At 38.6% G+C, this 12,522-nt stretch overlaps 1 protein-coding gene across 9 annotated transcripts in view; it reads right to left on the minus strand.

Annotated features, from left to right (window-relative positions):
- The window catches only part of LOC110379381 (protein furry), an 85,205-nt gene that overhangs the window by 27,714 nt on the left and 44,969 nt on the right, over positions 1 to 12,522 (minus strand). For all 9 annotated transcript variants that reach the window (XM_064035219.1, XM_064035234.1, XM_064035231.1 and 6 more), the window contains 6 exons: positions 9,897 to 10,019; positions 6,424 to 6,557; positions 6,016 to 6,117; positions 5,499 to 5,633; positions 3,492 to 3,683; positions 3,194 to 3,285 (listed from right to left, as the gene is read on the minus strand). In XM_064035219.1, the coding sequence (XP_063891289.1) occupies positions 3,194 to 3,285; positions 3,492 to 3,683; positions 5,499 to 5,633; positions 6,016 to 6,117; positions 6,424 to 6,557; positions 9,897 to 10,019 (778 nt within the window). The remainder of the gene's footprint in view (positions 1 to 3,193; positions 3,286 to 3,491; positions 3,684 to 5,498; positions 5,634 to 6,015; positions 6,118 to 6,423; positions 6,558 to 9,896; positions 10,020 to 12,522) is intronic.

The raw sequence follows: 12,522 nt of genomic DNA on the forward strand, positions 1-12,522 counted from the left end.
GTAGCTGGCCGGGCTTCAGTGTTCAGGGAAGCTGCGCCGTGACGTCACGGCTTGCATGCACTCACGCTGCGTGTCCGTTTGGGAAATTTAGTTTTAAACCCGGTACCGAAAATTATTGTGGAGTGATAGTGAGCTGTTATTTGTAAAAGTGGCATTATTGTGTTTTGTGACCGAAGATAAGATCTAAATCTCATCAAGCGCGGACGGCCAGTACTGAGGTAAGTTAAAGCAGATTTAACTTTTTGTAAAGTCACGAATAAGGAAGTTTATTCTAAATTATTATTTAAAAAAAAAGTTACAAATTATTTATGGAGTGTTTCGCTAAATTACCGATATTCTCTGGACATTAAAAGGCAACTGTTATTTTTCTTATAAGATTTCAAAAAATGGTTGTCGATTCGGATTTCTTTTTGTGAAAATATTAACTTTTCCTTTTGTTTGTTAGAATTTTTGTATACCTGCTCTTGTCGCCGTCCCTATTTTGGGGATAAGTACGTTGTACGATACACGAACCATAAGTTCGCGTAAAACATATTCGATCAAACCTCTAAAAAACCGGCCAAGTGCGAATCGGACTCGCGCACGAAGGGTTCCGTACTATTACTTATAAAACGTTCCATAATTATAATACATTCCATATTCTGTGAATATTTCAAGTATCTACCTGTTGCTGTTATCGATATCGAGCAAAAATGAGTAAAAAAATCACGTTTGTTGTTTGGGAGCCCCCCAAAATATTCATTTTATTCTAGTTTTTAGTATTTGTTGTTATAGCGGCAACAGAAATACATCATCTGTGAAATTTCCACTCTCTAACTATCACGGATCACGAGATACAGCCTGGTGACTGACGGACGGACAGAGGAGCGAAAACAATAGGGTCCCGTTTTACCTTTTAGGTAGGGAACCCTAAAAAATAATAACTAAACCCTAAAAAATAAGGACACCTCTGATTGTTAAGTAACTTCTAATTTTGATCTGTTGTGTTAATAATTACTTATTTTCTTTCGTAAAGAGCCTGCAAAGAACATTATCAGGGTGCGTTGACTACTTTGAGAAGCCGAATTGAGAACCTACTTTTTGGGGAAGTCGGTTACATACAACGGTTGTCAAATTAACAAAGTTTTGCCGAAGCCGAAAATACATCGGGTGTCATGTATATGGAAATTTACATGATGAATAGACTAAAACAGGATAGCAGCCGTAACAAACAGTATTCATCAAAGTGCGTTGGAGTTCCGAGTGCAGTAGCGGCTAACAATACGTCCGCAATTGCTTTGTTTCGCCCAATAATCCTGTTACTCAATTTATATTCATACTCATGCGTGTAACATAACAGAAAAATTCTTGTAAATATAAACAATGTAAGTAAATTGTTAGTGATGTTGGTTATAACCTATTGTCTATGTCAGTGGACATTCGAGGAAAACTAAATAATACTGCGGGCACGTGCCTGCGTGGGGAGCGCTCTTGGCAACATTTTTCAAGTTTCTTACAATGGTAGGTTCCAGAATGGAAAACAACTTCTTTGTAAAAAAAAGAAAAATATATTATGATAATTGGCCTACAATAAAAATAAACCAGACTACTTGAACATTCTTAAGCATTTCATTTTGTGTTTGATAACGAAGCAGAAACACGCTTGTCCCAACGTGAAGTGGTCTAAGACTTTTTGACCGACATTCCAAGGAGGTTCTCAATTCGCAAAAAAACTCATCAATAGTCAATCTAGACAATAAATAAATAAAATAAACACGTTCACATTTCCTCAGAGCATTTAGTTGTTGTTCGGTTCTTCCTAAAACGTTTATGAATAGTTTGTGAGTTATCAGTCTTACAATGCGCAACATACCTGGCAAGACCAGAAGGGACCGCGGCAACACACGTGTGTTTGGCAACATATAAAAATAAGTGGGTACAATGTACATACAACAAGGCCGAGGGACTAATCACTTACCGCGGAGGGCGAGTCAGTGTGATGTAGCACCGTCCCCGTTATCACTTATACCTAAAGCAATCACGCCCTGTGTAAACAATCCGACTCTTTCTACTGCTGTGAAGTAGGTATGTGTGCCCGTGATTTACAACGCGTATGGGAAGGTTAGGATGCCACATAAGGCGTCTAGTGTAAGTTGCCGATCTATGCGTAGATTCTGCCTGTCCTCTAAAATGAGTTGATCCGGAATTCTTGAGAAAGTCCAAGTAAAGCTTCAAAGAGATTACGCAAAAAATAAATGAGATACAATACCTAGTAGCATCATACAGTAAAAATAAGTATCTTGACAGATGGAACTCTTCTTCCCTTTGCAGTACGGCTTCCACGAAATTTTATAGTGACTATGCAGAACAGAATCTATCACAAAGAACAAAAATCCCGAAACGCTTCTAATAAACCCTGTTCGCTAGAAGGGCTCAAAAAGAACAAAACAAATGACTACCTGTTGCTTGTTGCTGAATAAAAACTCTGTATTTTTGCAGAAAGACTATTTTATACAGCCGTTTCTTTGATTGCCTAGGCATTCCAATCATTAAAGTTTAATTTGTGGAAAATGTTCGAGCAGAGCTTCTACGATGCAAACATTTTGTTTGTTTTACTTTTGACCCTCTCTAGCCCGGCATTTCGTCTGGTATACCAAGCATTACACTGGCCAACATAACATTTTGCCTTTAATCCAATTGTACTTGCAGGCCTTTTTCACGTGTAGGTAGGTACACGGCTGCTGTTTTATGTAAAGCAAAAATGTGAAAATCACGGCACGGTCGCGCGGGCCTCGTGAAAGCTCTCTTTGTAGTCCGAACGAGGGCCTTACAGTATCTATAGTAGTACGAATAAACCAGAATTTAGTAGTATTTTCAGAGTCCCGGAAAGTAATCAATCCGCTAGGATCATATCGGACATAGTCCATATGTCCGATATGTTCGTCAGCCTCTTTTTTTGCAAAATTGCTACCGGTGTAGCCGTCGCGCAATTGTTTTATTTTGGCCAATCCGTTAGTGCCTCCAGGACCATTTTTGAATTGAAGACACAATCTTCTTTTTACAGTTTCTTTCTAAATCGTGCAGTAAAAAAACACGTATGTAACACAAAACACAGCCTACAAATGTACGCACAATTGAGATGATAGATGGTAGAGAAAACAATCTAAGTTTCTTACAAGAAAATTAATGTACCCATATAATTTTAATGACATACCTGGCTTTAGCAGGGTCTTCACCACTGTGCCTCTTTGTGTGTATAGTGCCTTTTTCGACGGGTGCCAGCTCCCCAGTTCTGCCCGTAGCGTCCTGGATGGAGCCGTTATAGTTACAAGGAATATTCGAAAAACAATGAAATTAAAGAAAAAAAACACGGCATGGGCATAATCTTTTCCTTAATATGTTTTGAGTAGCTACAATTATAGGAAATGGAATAATATTTCCGTAAACACTTGACAATTATTAAAAACATAAGAGATATTCGGCAAAATCATTCTCAAAGTTTATTTTCTTACCTGCGACCCGGTACAGGGCCCATCGCTATGTCCCGAGGTGGCTTTCCTCATGGACGTCAGCCGATAGAAGGGTGGCGTCTCAGTGCGTTCGATGAGACAGTTCAGCGTCTCCACGGTTTGGAGTTCTGTCATCATCTCGTCGAGAAGCCTCTCTGGTCGTGAGCGTGCCAGGTACAGCACCACGCGTTTCGCCTTGAGCAGTCATTATACTTATTTTACATGTCTCTCTTCTATTTATCAATAACAGTATTTCTAATACAATATATGGAATGTAACTTGTAAAGGAATGAAAGTTTTATAGGAACGACGCGCTTCGAGAAGGGTTGTTGTAGGCGTATGAACTTCCCATTACTCTCATATGCATCTGACGACAACATCTCAGTGCAATCTCGGAAAGATAATATGGAGAATCTTTTGCAATTTGGAGCCAAAATTGGGACACTCAAATGACTTCCAAGCACTGGAAAAAAATACTGCTGATATAATTGTAATGAAGTCGAAGACAAAATTTACGGGTGTTTTTGTAACACCCACATAAAAGATTACCTATTTTAAAATTACATAATACGCCTGAACGAACTGCATATAACAATGCAATTCGAGACCAATAAGTTGTTTTCCTCCGCAGAATATGATACCTATTCCATGTCAAATAATCGTACTTAATTGGTGTTGCTATTGTTAACAAGAGACAAGCGAGAGCATCGATTTGATTTAAGCCTTCTTTTCAATACGGGGCTGTGAAAATCATCCGCTTGTCGATGTCGCCGGAGAATCCAAGATACGTGGGCTTTGATAATGAAGTGGAAAGTCTCCACATAGGGATCAAATGCCAGGCAATCTGTTGCGTCGAAAATGTAGGTGCCCATCAGAGGGATTATTTTTGTTAGCTTTGCTTTTGCCAAGTTAGAAGAGACTTGTCATTAATACCCTTTGGTTTTGGTGCGGGATCCAGAAAACTTGCCTACAGGGCAAAGCTCTTGAAAAGAAACAATATGGAATTTCAATAGTTTTCTAATTGCACTTTTTGCCTATTGTAATACAATTTTTTTATTTATCGTCCTTATATTTAGGACATTTAACAAAACACAAATTGGGTGAAAAGGGGCTATTTTACAAACTTCAAATAGGGGGGACTAATTGCACGAGGCACGTATCAGCGCGGCGTAATAGGACACTACAGGTATTAATTGGCGCTACATCATTGCTGTGATTGTAACTAAGCTTCTGTAAGCCACTTGACATTCAGTATGTTCGGCTGTAAAGGCAGAATAAATCACATAGGTTGGTAGCGGAACAGGTTTATTTTTAATCATAGTAAATTACTTAATTCGAAAAAATACATGGATAAGAAAATTCCTAGGGCAACCGAAAAGCATGTAAGTTTTTTTCTTAATTAATGAGCCTGCAAGGAGCCTTCAGGAATTGTGTTAGTTTTAAATTGAATTCAATATTATCGTCGATCACTGGACATTTTTATTGAAAGTTGCAATATTGAACAGTGGTAGGTGCAAAATAAAACGAGTCCTCCCCCCTATTTGTATTAGCTTTAACGCTATCTACCTATGCGCCATGTATGTTTTAGGCGTAATTATTTCACACGCAGCAGGCAAAGCACCGCTGCTGGCTGTTTGTTTTGATTCTGGTTTCCGATCGCACCCGCGTTGTTTGTTAATGAAAAACTACCGTATTCTAAATAAGCTTAGCCTGTAGTTAGTGCACGTATATAAAATAATGCGAAACGCAGCGAGAGCATTTTTTCACTGACACTCCATCATTATTATTAAAATATCGAAAATTTACTACTCAAATCTCGCGTCATGTTTTATGTTTCTATTGATTATTACAGTAAGGATAGTGCTGTTTCCATAACGTTTTCGTAGTTTCCCGTGTGAGAAGGCTATACATCCTTGTTACCGCTCATTTGTGTGGGACGTTTCCAACCAGTTCAGCAGTGGATCCCTAGGGCTGAGATGGTATTGGATTGTCATAAAATATGGTACTCACATAGGGCAGCAGCTCGTTGGGCGCCATGCCCGACACGATGATGAGGTAGCGAATGATGACTTTGAGATTGTTGGGCCAGCAAGCGCACAGCGTCGACCACAACTCCTCAATCTCTTTGGGGTGTTTGTCGGAGAACTGTACATACAATATGTTAAAGAGTAAAGCAACTAGAACATAGCTGTCAATTTTGATGTGACCATATGGGTTAGTTTCGATGAATTGGCCGTCGCCGTAGTGAATCGAAAGTGGTATAGGTAATAATGTGTTTGGATAGGCGCTGTTACACGCGTGGTGTGCGTAGGCCGGCGGCCCCAAGGTCGCGCCCTCCACGGTGAGCGATGGCGCAAACATAGGCGTGCCGCCTCAAACTCGAGACATATTACACCCCTTTGCTCTAAATCGCACCGACCTTGCGCTTCTAACTGACCATGTATATTACAAATATTACAAGTATAAACGCACTGCTGGCATGCTATGCTTCAATGTAGTTTTTGCTCTCATCAAAAGGTTGCTTTACCTTGGCAGTTATATAGAATAGATTGTTGAGGACCATCTCTGTAGCTTCAGCGGAACCTAGCCCTTCCCGTCGGCCGCTGCGGCCAGCTTCTGCCGCGTAGTACTGCGAAAATTAACAACTTTGAAAAAAAACATTTACGACTTTAGCAAAAGTCTGTAACCAAACGAATTGAAACCAATACTTTTGACATAACGGGACAATAAATTGTGTTTCTTTTAAATATGTCTGAGCTGATTTTCTAGAGGATTTATTAAACGATGAGTTCGTTATTATATCATGGCTTCGTGTCGTAGTCTGAATGAAGAACCGCTGACGAAATAGCCTACAGTGAATATTTGAATTAGACGAACAATAGGATGATTAAGTCCTCAAAAGGTGTAAAAACAATTGAATTATTCTTAGTATTACCTGTATATAGGAGAGCGGGTTCGCCGGTGGCACGTTGGGGTCCACAAGCTCAATATTGACGAGCCACGGCAGTAGGTATTGTAACAGGAGTTGACGGACTTCTGTCCGAGCCGTCTGGAACCTTGCCGTAATCTCTGCACACATATTAAAATCGATCATAGCAACCTTTAAGCTTCATGGTTATTAGTTACTAGCTGTTCCCGCAGTTTCGAAGAACTTCTTGCGTTCCCCGAAAAAATATAGCCTATGTTATTCGCGATAATACTTCCAAACCGTGAAATGTTTCAAATCGTTTCAGTAGTTTTCGGAGACTACCTCTCTACATATTCGTACTAGTATAGATAGATTATTGATCAACACAGTTTTCCGGATTTGAGCTGTTCAAAAAGTAGATTTTTGCAATAAAGTTTATTACATGTCAAAATTGATATCGGCTTCTGTCGAGTCTGATTTTGTTTTTTGCTTCCTGTGGAGCGACATATGAAGGCAAAACTAAAATGAAAGACACATAGAAAAAATAACAAATATTGGACGCGCGGTTTATACGATACCCAATATGCAAGCCCGTACCTGACGATGTACGATGCTCTGTAAAGCAAAGAGCAGAATAAAAAATTGTTGGACTGCTAGTGGTACGCGTTTCTACGAAAAATCTGCTGCTTGCAATTTGCAATGCTACTGACAAAGGGTATTCCATTTTCTTTATTTAGGTACTGTGACTACTGTATCTACGATACATACACGAACTATAGCCAGTAAAGACATTTTTAATAATTATAATTCATTTTTAAGAAATTCGATTGAATGCACTACTGTTTCTTCTAAATTGTGTTGAATAACGTTTGTTGAAATTCCACCTCTTAGCACAGACACATCAAAATATGTAGAGGCACTCAATATTTAAAAATAAGTTGTATAAGTAGAATCAACTCTTATCAAATTAACGTAAGTGTTCTACGATGTAATATTACTTCAAGGACGTGTTACAAAGAAAATTCCATCAAGTTGTTTTTTAAATAGACTTGGAATGAAAAAATTGCTCGTGCTCACCCTATATACCTTCGCAAAAAATGGTCTGTTCAAAATATGTTTAAGGGTTCCCCAAGGTCTAAGGGGTTTGGGCTTCGGGCAATGTATAAGATAATTTCAAACGGCATTCACAAACTGCTTCTTAATAAACTTTATAATGTGATTAAAATTTTAAGATGTAATAATTTTAGGTTTACTTATTTCTTTGGTCATAGTTAAAAGAAAAGTGACTTTTTGTTTCGTTTCTTGTTCACTCATATATGAATCATCATCGAATTTGGTTCACTCAAATAATTTTGCGGCAGCTCTGGCTACTGAATGGTTAGTACGCGTCGCTCTCCCGTATTAATTTTCGGCAGTCCTACCTACACCTATACTACAACCATGAAGCTAGCAGCCAATATAGGGGAGAACGAAATCAATATTTTTTTACCTTCATTCCATGTAGCTGGTAAATGGGGAAGTTTGTTCTAGACTTTTTTTTATAAATCAGGATTATTATATTTTCTAATAAGCGTTCATGGAAAAATCTGAATTAATGAAACCTAGAATAGTTGTTGTCGACGTCTCTCATTACAGTAAGCCGAAGTTCATGGAAATCTTAAAGGTATGAAACAAAAATAGAAATATAGGTTTTCTTTTTTTGCAGGAACGGAATAATTCTCACAACGTGGGTCGGGCTCGCCAGATCTTTTTCGAATAGGTATACCTTTTGAGCACTGAGACTAATCTTTGTAAATTTTGCTAGACTTGGCCAAAATTATTGAAACATAACAAATATTAATTTGATCTATTAAGGTGACTCTTAGATTGTTAGCGACAAATTCAAATACAAAATAGTATTTTGATGTTTGAGTTGAGTTACATAAGATATAAGGTGTGATCCTGCAAACACGTACGACAGCGTGGTGTGGATTGGTATCATAAACTCAGTGCAATCATATCATTGAAGTGCAATCCCTCATGCGGCGGACGTTGTAATGTCAGCAATTGGCGTGTTTAACTATTTGTCTTGACAAGTTTAACGAGCAAGACCTTGGTGCACGGATGCCGCTGCATGCACCTAGTGTGAAATACTGAGTGCGGGGTCTTTAATGCGCTATTTAGGCATGATACGCTTCAGCCTACTTTAGTATTTCGGTTGTAGAAACGTATGGCATAGGGCGGACCTATCAGGAAGTGTTTGCGGTTGACAAGGAACTGCTCCTCTCTCCTTGTATGTGGGATGGCGCAAACTTGTTTCATGGCTCTTTTGTCTACATTATCTGGTATAGACTTATAGGCTGTGGCTGAGCCTGGCTGGTGATTTTTTCGGAGAAACCGAAGGTTTTATTTGTGCAATTGTGGAGGAAATAATGATGACTAAGAATGAAAGACGGTACGGTTAACATATTATAGTGGGCATATCGACGTCAAAGTGAATAAATCCGATGTAAAATCTCGACTTATTCAACAGGTCGACAGCAAAAAAGTCGTCTATGTCTATGTGGTCGTACCGTGCATCGGTCTCTGCAATTTTTTATTTGGTTGAGTTAGTCGAGTAGACCCCTAGTCAAGCAGGAGGGTTAAATAAGGTACATCCGCTGTTAGTGGTAAATCGTTCAGTAAATTGAGAGGAATACTTGTATGCTAATAGTTTTGTTTATCAGAGACATATTTTTGTTTTATTCCTTGCCACCCTCGGTAGATTTGTATATTTGTATGGATAGCATGATATTATATACCTACTAGTTGATATTACATTAACTGACTTCCCAAAAAGGAGGAGGTTTTTCAATTCGTCAGGATCTTTTTTCATGTTCACCGATTTCTCAAGGGCGCCTGAACCGATATGTATTTTTTTGTTTCATAGGTGATATCCTCCCAGGTAGTCTCATCGTCAGACCAGGATCTGATGATGGAAACCTTGAGAAATTGAGGACAACTTTTGAAAGTTAATGCATGCTTTGGGTAAAAACTTAAAACTTACACCACGATTGATAATATTATAAAACTGTGAAGGTTTAAAGCTCACTTGATTATAGAGACGAGAGAGTTGAAGGAATTCCGCAACGGTACATATGTATATGTTAAGTAAGTACCTCGTACCTTTGTGCTCATTATATCCGTATTGATGAGAACTTTCCACTAATATAGTCACTAAAAACTAGAAATAACTTTAAAAAGAACCGACGAAAGATAACTATTTCTAGGTCCATCGGCCTAGAAGTCGGTGTTGAAAAATAAACATAGCTTCATCCACAAGACACTGATTTCTAGGATAACGTACCTATGTGTTTTTTTTGCTTTTTAGTGTGTTTAGAATTTTTTTTGGATCTTGTGATTAAACGATCTTATATTACTTTTTTACGGGGGTTTTTGAAGTCATGTGGCTACATCAACATCCTGAAATTTATTTTCCAACATTTATTACTTTACGTACAGTATAATGAACATTGACTTACCTGAGAACATAGGCATGGTGAGTTCTGGATGAAGCTGGGACAGCTGACGTGACAGGTACAGCTGTGAGCGGCAGTACGTTGTGCACAGTAACGCGTCTAATGTGCCGCGGCCTTTATCTGAACCTGCACCAAGGAAAAAAAAATAACTTTAGAATAAATTAGAATAAAACAGAGCCTGTAGTTTAGTAGCTAACATTAGTATTGAAAAATTTACTAGATACATTGCCGAGGTTGGTCTGGGGAAAGATATATCTATGGTCACGAGTTACAGCGTTTTGCAAGGACTTGAATCAAGGGAAAATATGATGAAAGAAGACTTTCTTTAAATTATAACTTTGACTAGATATTTACAGAACAAACACATGAGAAATATTTACAATAAAAATTAAAAATTTGCCTAGTAGTAAAACTAAAAAGCGTAAAAGAATTCGTCCACGTCGCTGTGTATGATGGAAACGTGCCCAAGAGGCTGGCAGCATTACGTGGTTGCGTGGTTGTATCGGCATGCTAACCTTTGTCCAAGGTAATAGCCAGCCTTTTTGGTCACGAGAAGTGTCATCCAGACGCCTCGATAGATCTGTAGATAGGATGTGGGCTTTCGAACCCTAGATAGCTAGAGGATTTCAACCAATTTTCTATCCAAATGGGTAGAAAATACAGTTGCCGAAAAGGCCACTATATTTCCGCCGTTTGAGATTCTCTGCAGCCGCAGCGGCAGTACAGCAGAACCTGCAAGGTGGGATGGCGCAAGAGTATCGAATAAATCATAATAAACTCTTTTGCAAAAAAAACGGGCACCTATGCGAAATCTTAGTTTTAAGGACTTTACGTGTATTTTAAAGGGTTTTAATGATTGTAGTAGGTATGTTTCTAGCATCAAAAGAGCTAGCCGAGCATGCGTGAGAGTGTATTCTAAATTTGAATTTTGTACAATTGCTAAGAAATTGGTTAAACCTTGTTTTGGACTAATTGCTGGCAGAAAGTTCGTCGAAGTTTTGAAAAGTTTTTGAAGTGATTTTCAGGAAAATGATAATGCAGTTTTAATTAATTATTAATGTACTTTTTTGTTAGATCAAAACATTTTTTAAAAACTATGCGTATTTGACAAAATTTTCACCTGCTCTAAATGGGCTATACTGATGATTGATGGCAATGTTAAGAGTTTCGGTATTTTAGTGTAAAGCGTTCTATTGTTTAGATATTGTACCCACGTGTTTTAAAATATCGCTTTTTCATAAATAAACACTATTTAGAAGAGGATCAGTACCTTTGGCTGCGACAAAACAAAATTAAAGTAAGCAGTGCCGATCACAACCCGTCTCCTATCGGACTTTGACATTTTTAAAAGTCTTGAAATTCTTTGAAGAACCACTGGTCTACGTCGAAATAATCGGCTACGCCGTAGTCACACTGTTGTGGCTACGGCCGGCGTAGCCGTATGCGTCGTCATCGCGCTTGAAGCAACCTTAGAGACCATTTATCCGATTTCCGTTATATGTCACTAGCTTCCGCCAGCGGCTTCGCCCGCGTGGTGTGTTGATAAATAGCCTATGTGTTAATCCAGGGTATCACCCATCTACATACAAAATTTCAATCAAATCGGTCCAGCCGCTTTTGCGTGATTGAATAACAAACATACATCCATACATTCTCACAAACTTTCACATTTATAATATTAGTAGGATAGTAGGAAGTAGGAAGTAAGATCTACAAGCTGGCTACGACGAATAACATATTCAGTATAAATTACAAATACATTAAAATTAAGAGGACGAATTGGAATTTTTGGCGCCAAGGATCTCAATTTTTCTCAGTAAATACAAAACGGATCAAAATCCAACTTGGTTACCTGAAAGTTCATGATATAAACCTTATTTTGTTAGAAGTAGAAACATGATTAGGTAACTTTTATAAGAGAAAAATATATCAAACATACCTCTTTTTAAAAAGAGATTCACATATTATGGACAAACGGGACCGATTTAAGCCTCTTAACTTTTTTAGTAGTTGAGTATATACATACTCTTTAAAATTGTAGAAGGAATTTTTATCAAATTATCATTTCTAAATAATAAAATTACAAAACCATTTTGCCGCTTACGACTTTTAGTTATAAGCTAGCGCGCGTATTGTTATCCTCGCCCCGCTCAGACGCTCCGACCCCTTTTGGCACCTTAGATGCGCGTGCCGGTTATGGAATTATTGTTGACCAATTCGTCGCCTTAAATATATTGGGTAGTTTTAGAGGCCCCATTAGTGCGTTGCGCTGCGTTGCGTCGTCGCAGCGACGTCGCTGCGTCGGTTTCCATATATTTTTGCGACATGACCCATTTGACCGTAGCGTCGTCGCGCGCGAAAATTCAACGGATCGACGGACGAGAGACGAAGCGAGAGGGAGGGTGATGCGCTGAATTGTCGGAACTCTACTGCGACGACGGATATGATTCACTGCTATAAGAGGAAGCTAGACGAACGAAACGACATTTTTTAACAACATGAGTGAGCAGGAGATTGATACAGATTTTCTCATATTGGTCCAAGAAAAACCCATCATTTGGGATAAATTACCCAAACACACAATGAACTGCAACGCTCTTGTGCTGCGACATCGTGCATCGTCGCAACG

The sequence above is a fragment of the Helicoverpa armigera genome, chromosome 1, assembly GCF_030705265.1.
Source record: "Helicoverpa armigera isolate CAAS_96S chromosome 1, ASM3070526v1, whole genome shotgun sequence".
In the NCBI taxonomy this organism is placed as follows: Eukaryota; Metazoa; Arthropoda; class Insecta; order Lepidoptera; family Noctuidae; genus Helicoverpa; species Helicoverpa armigera.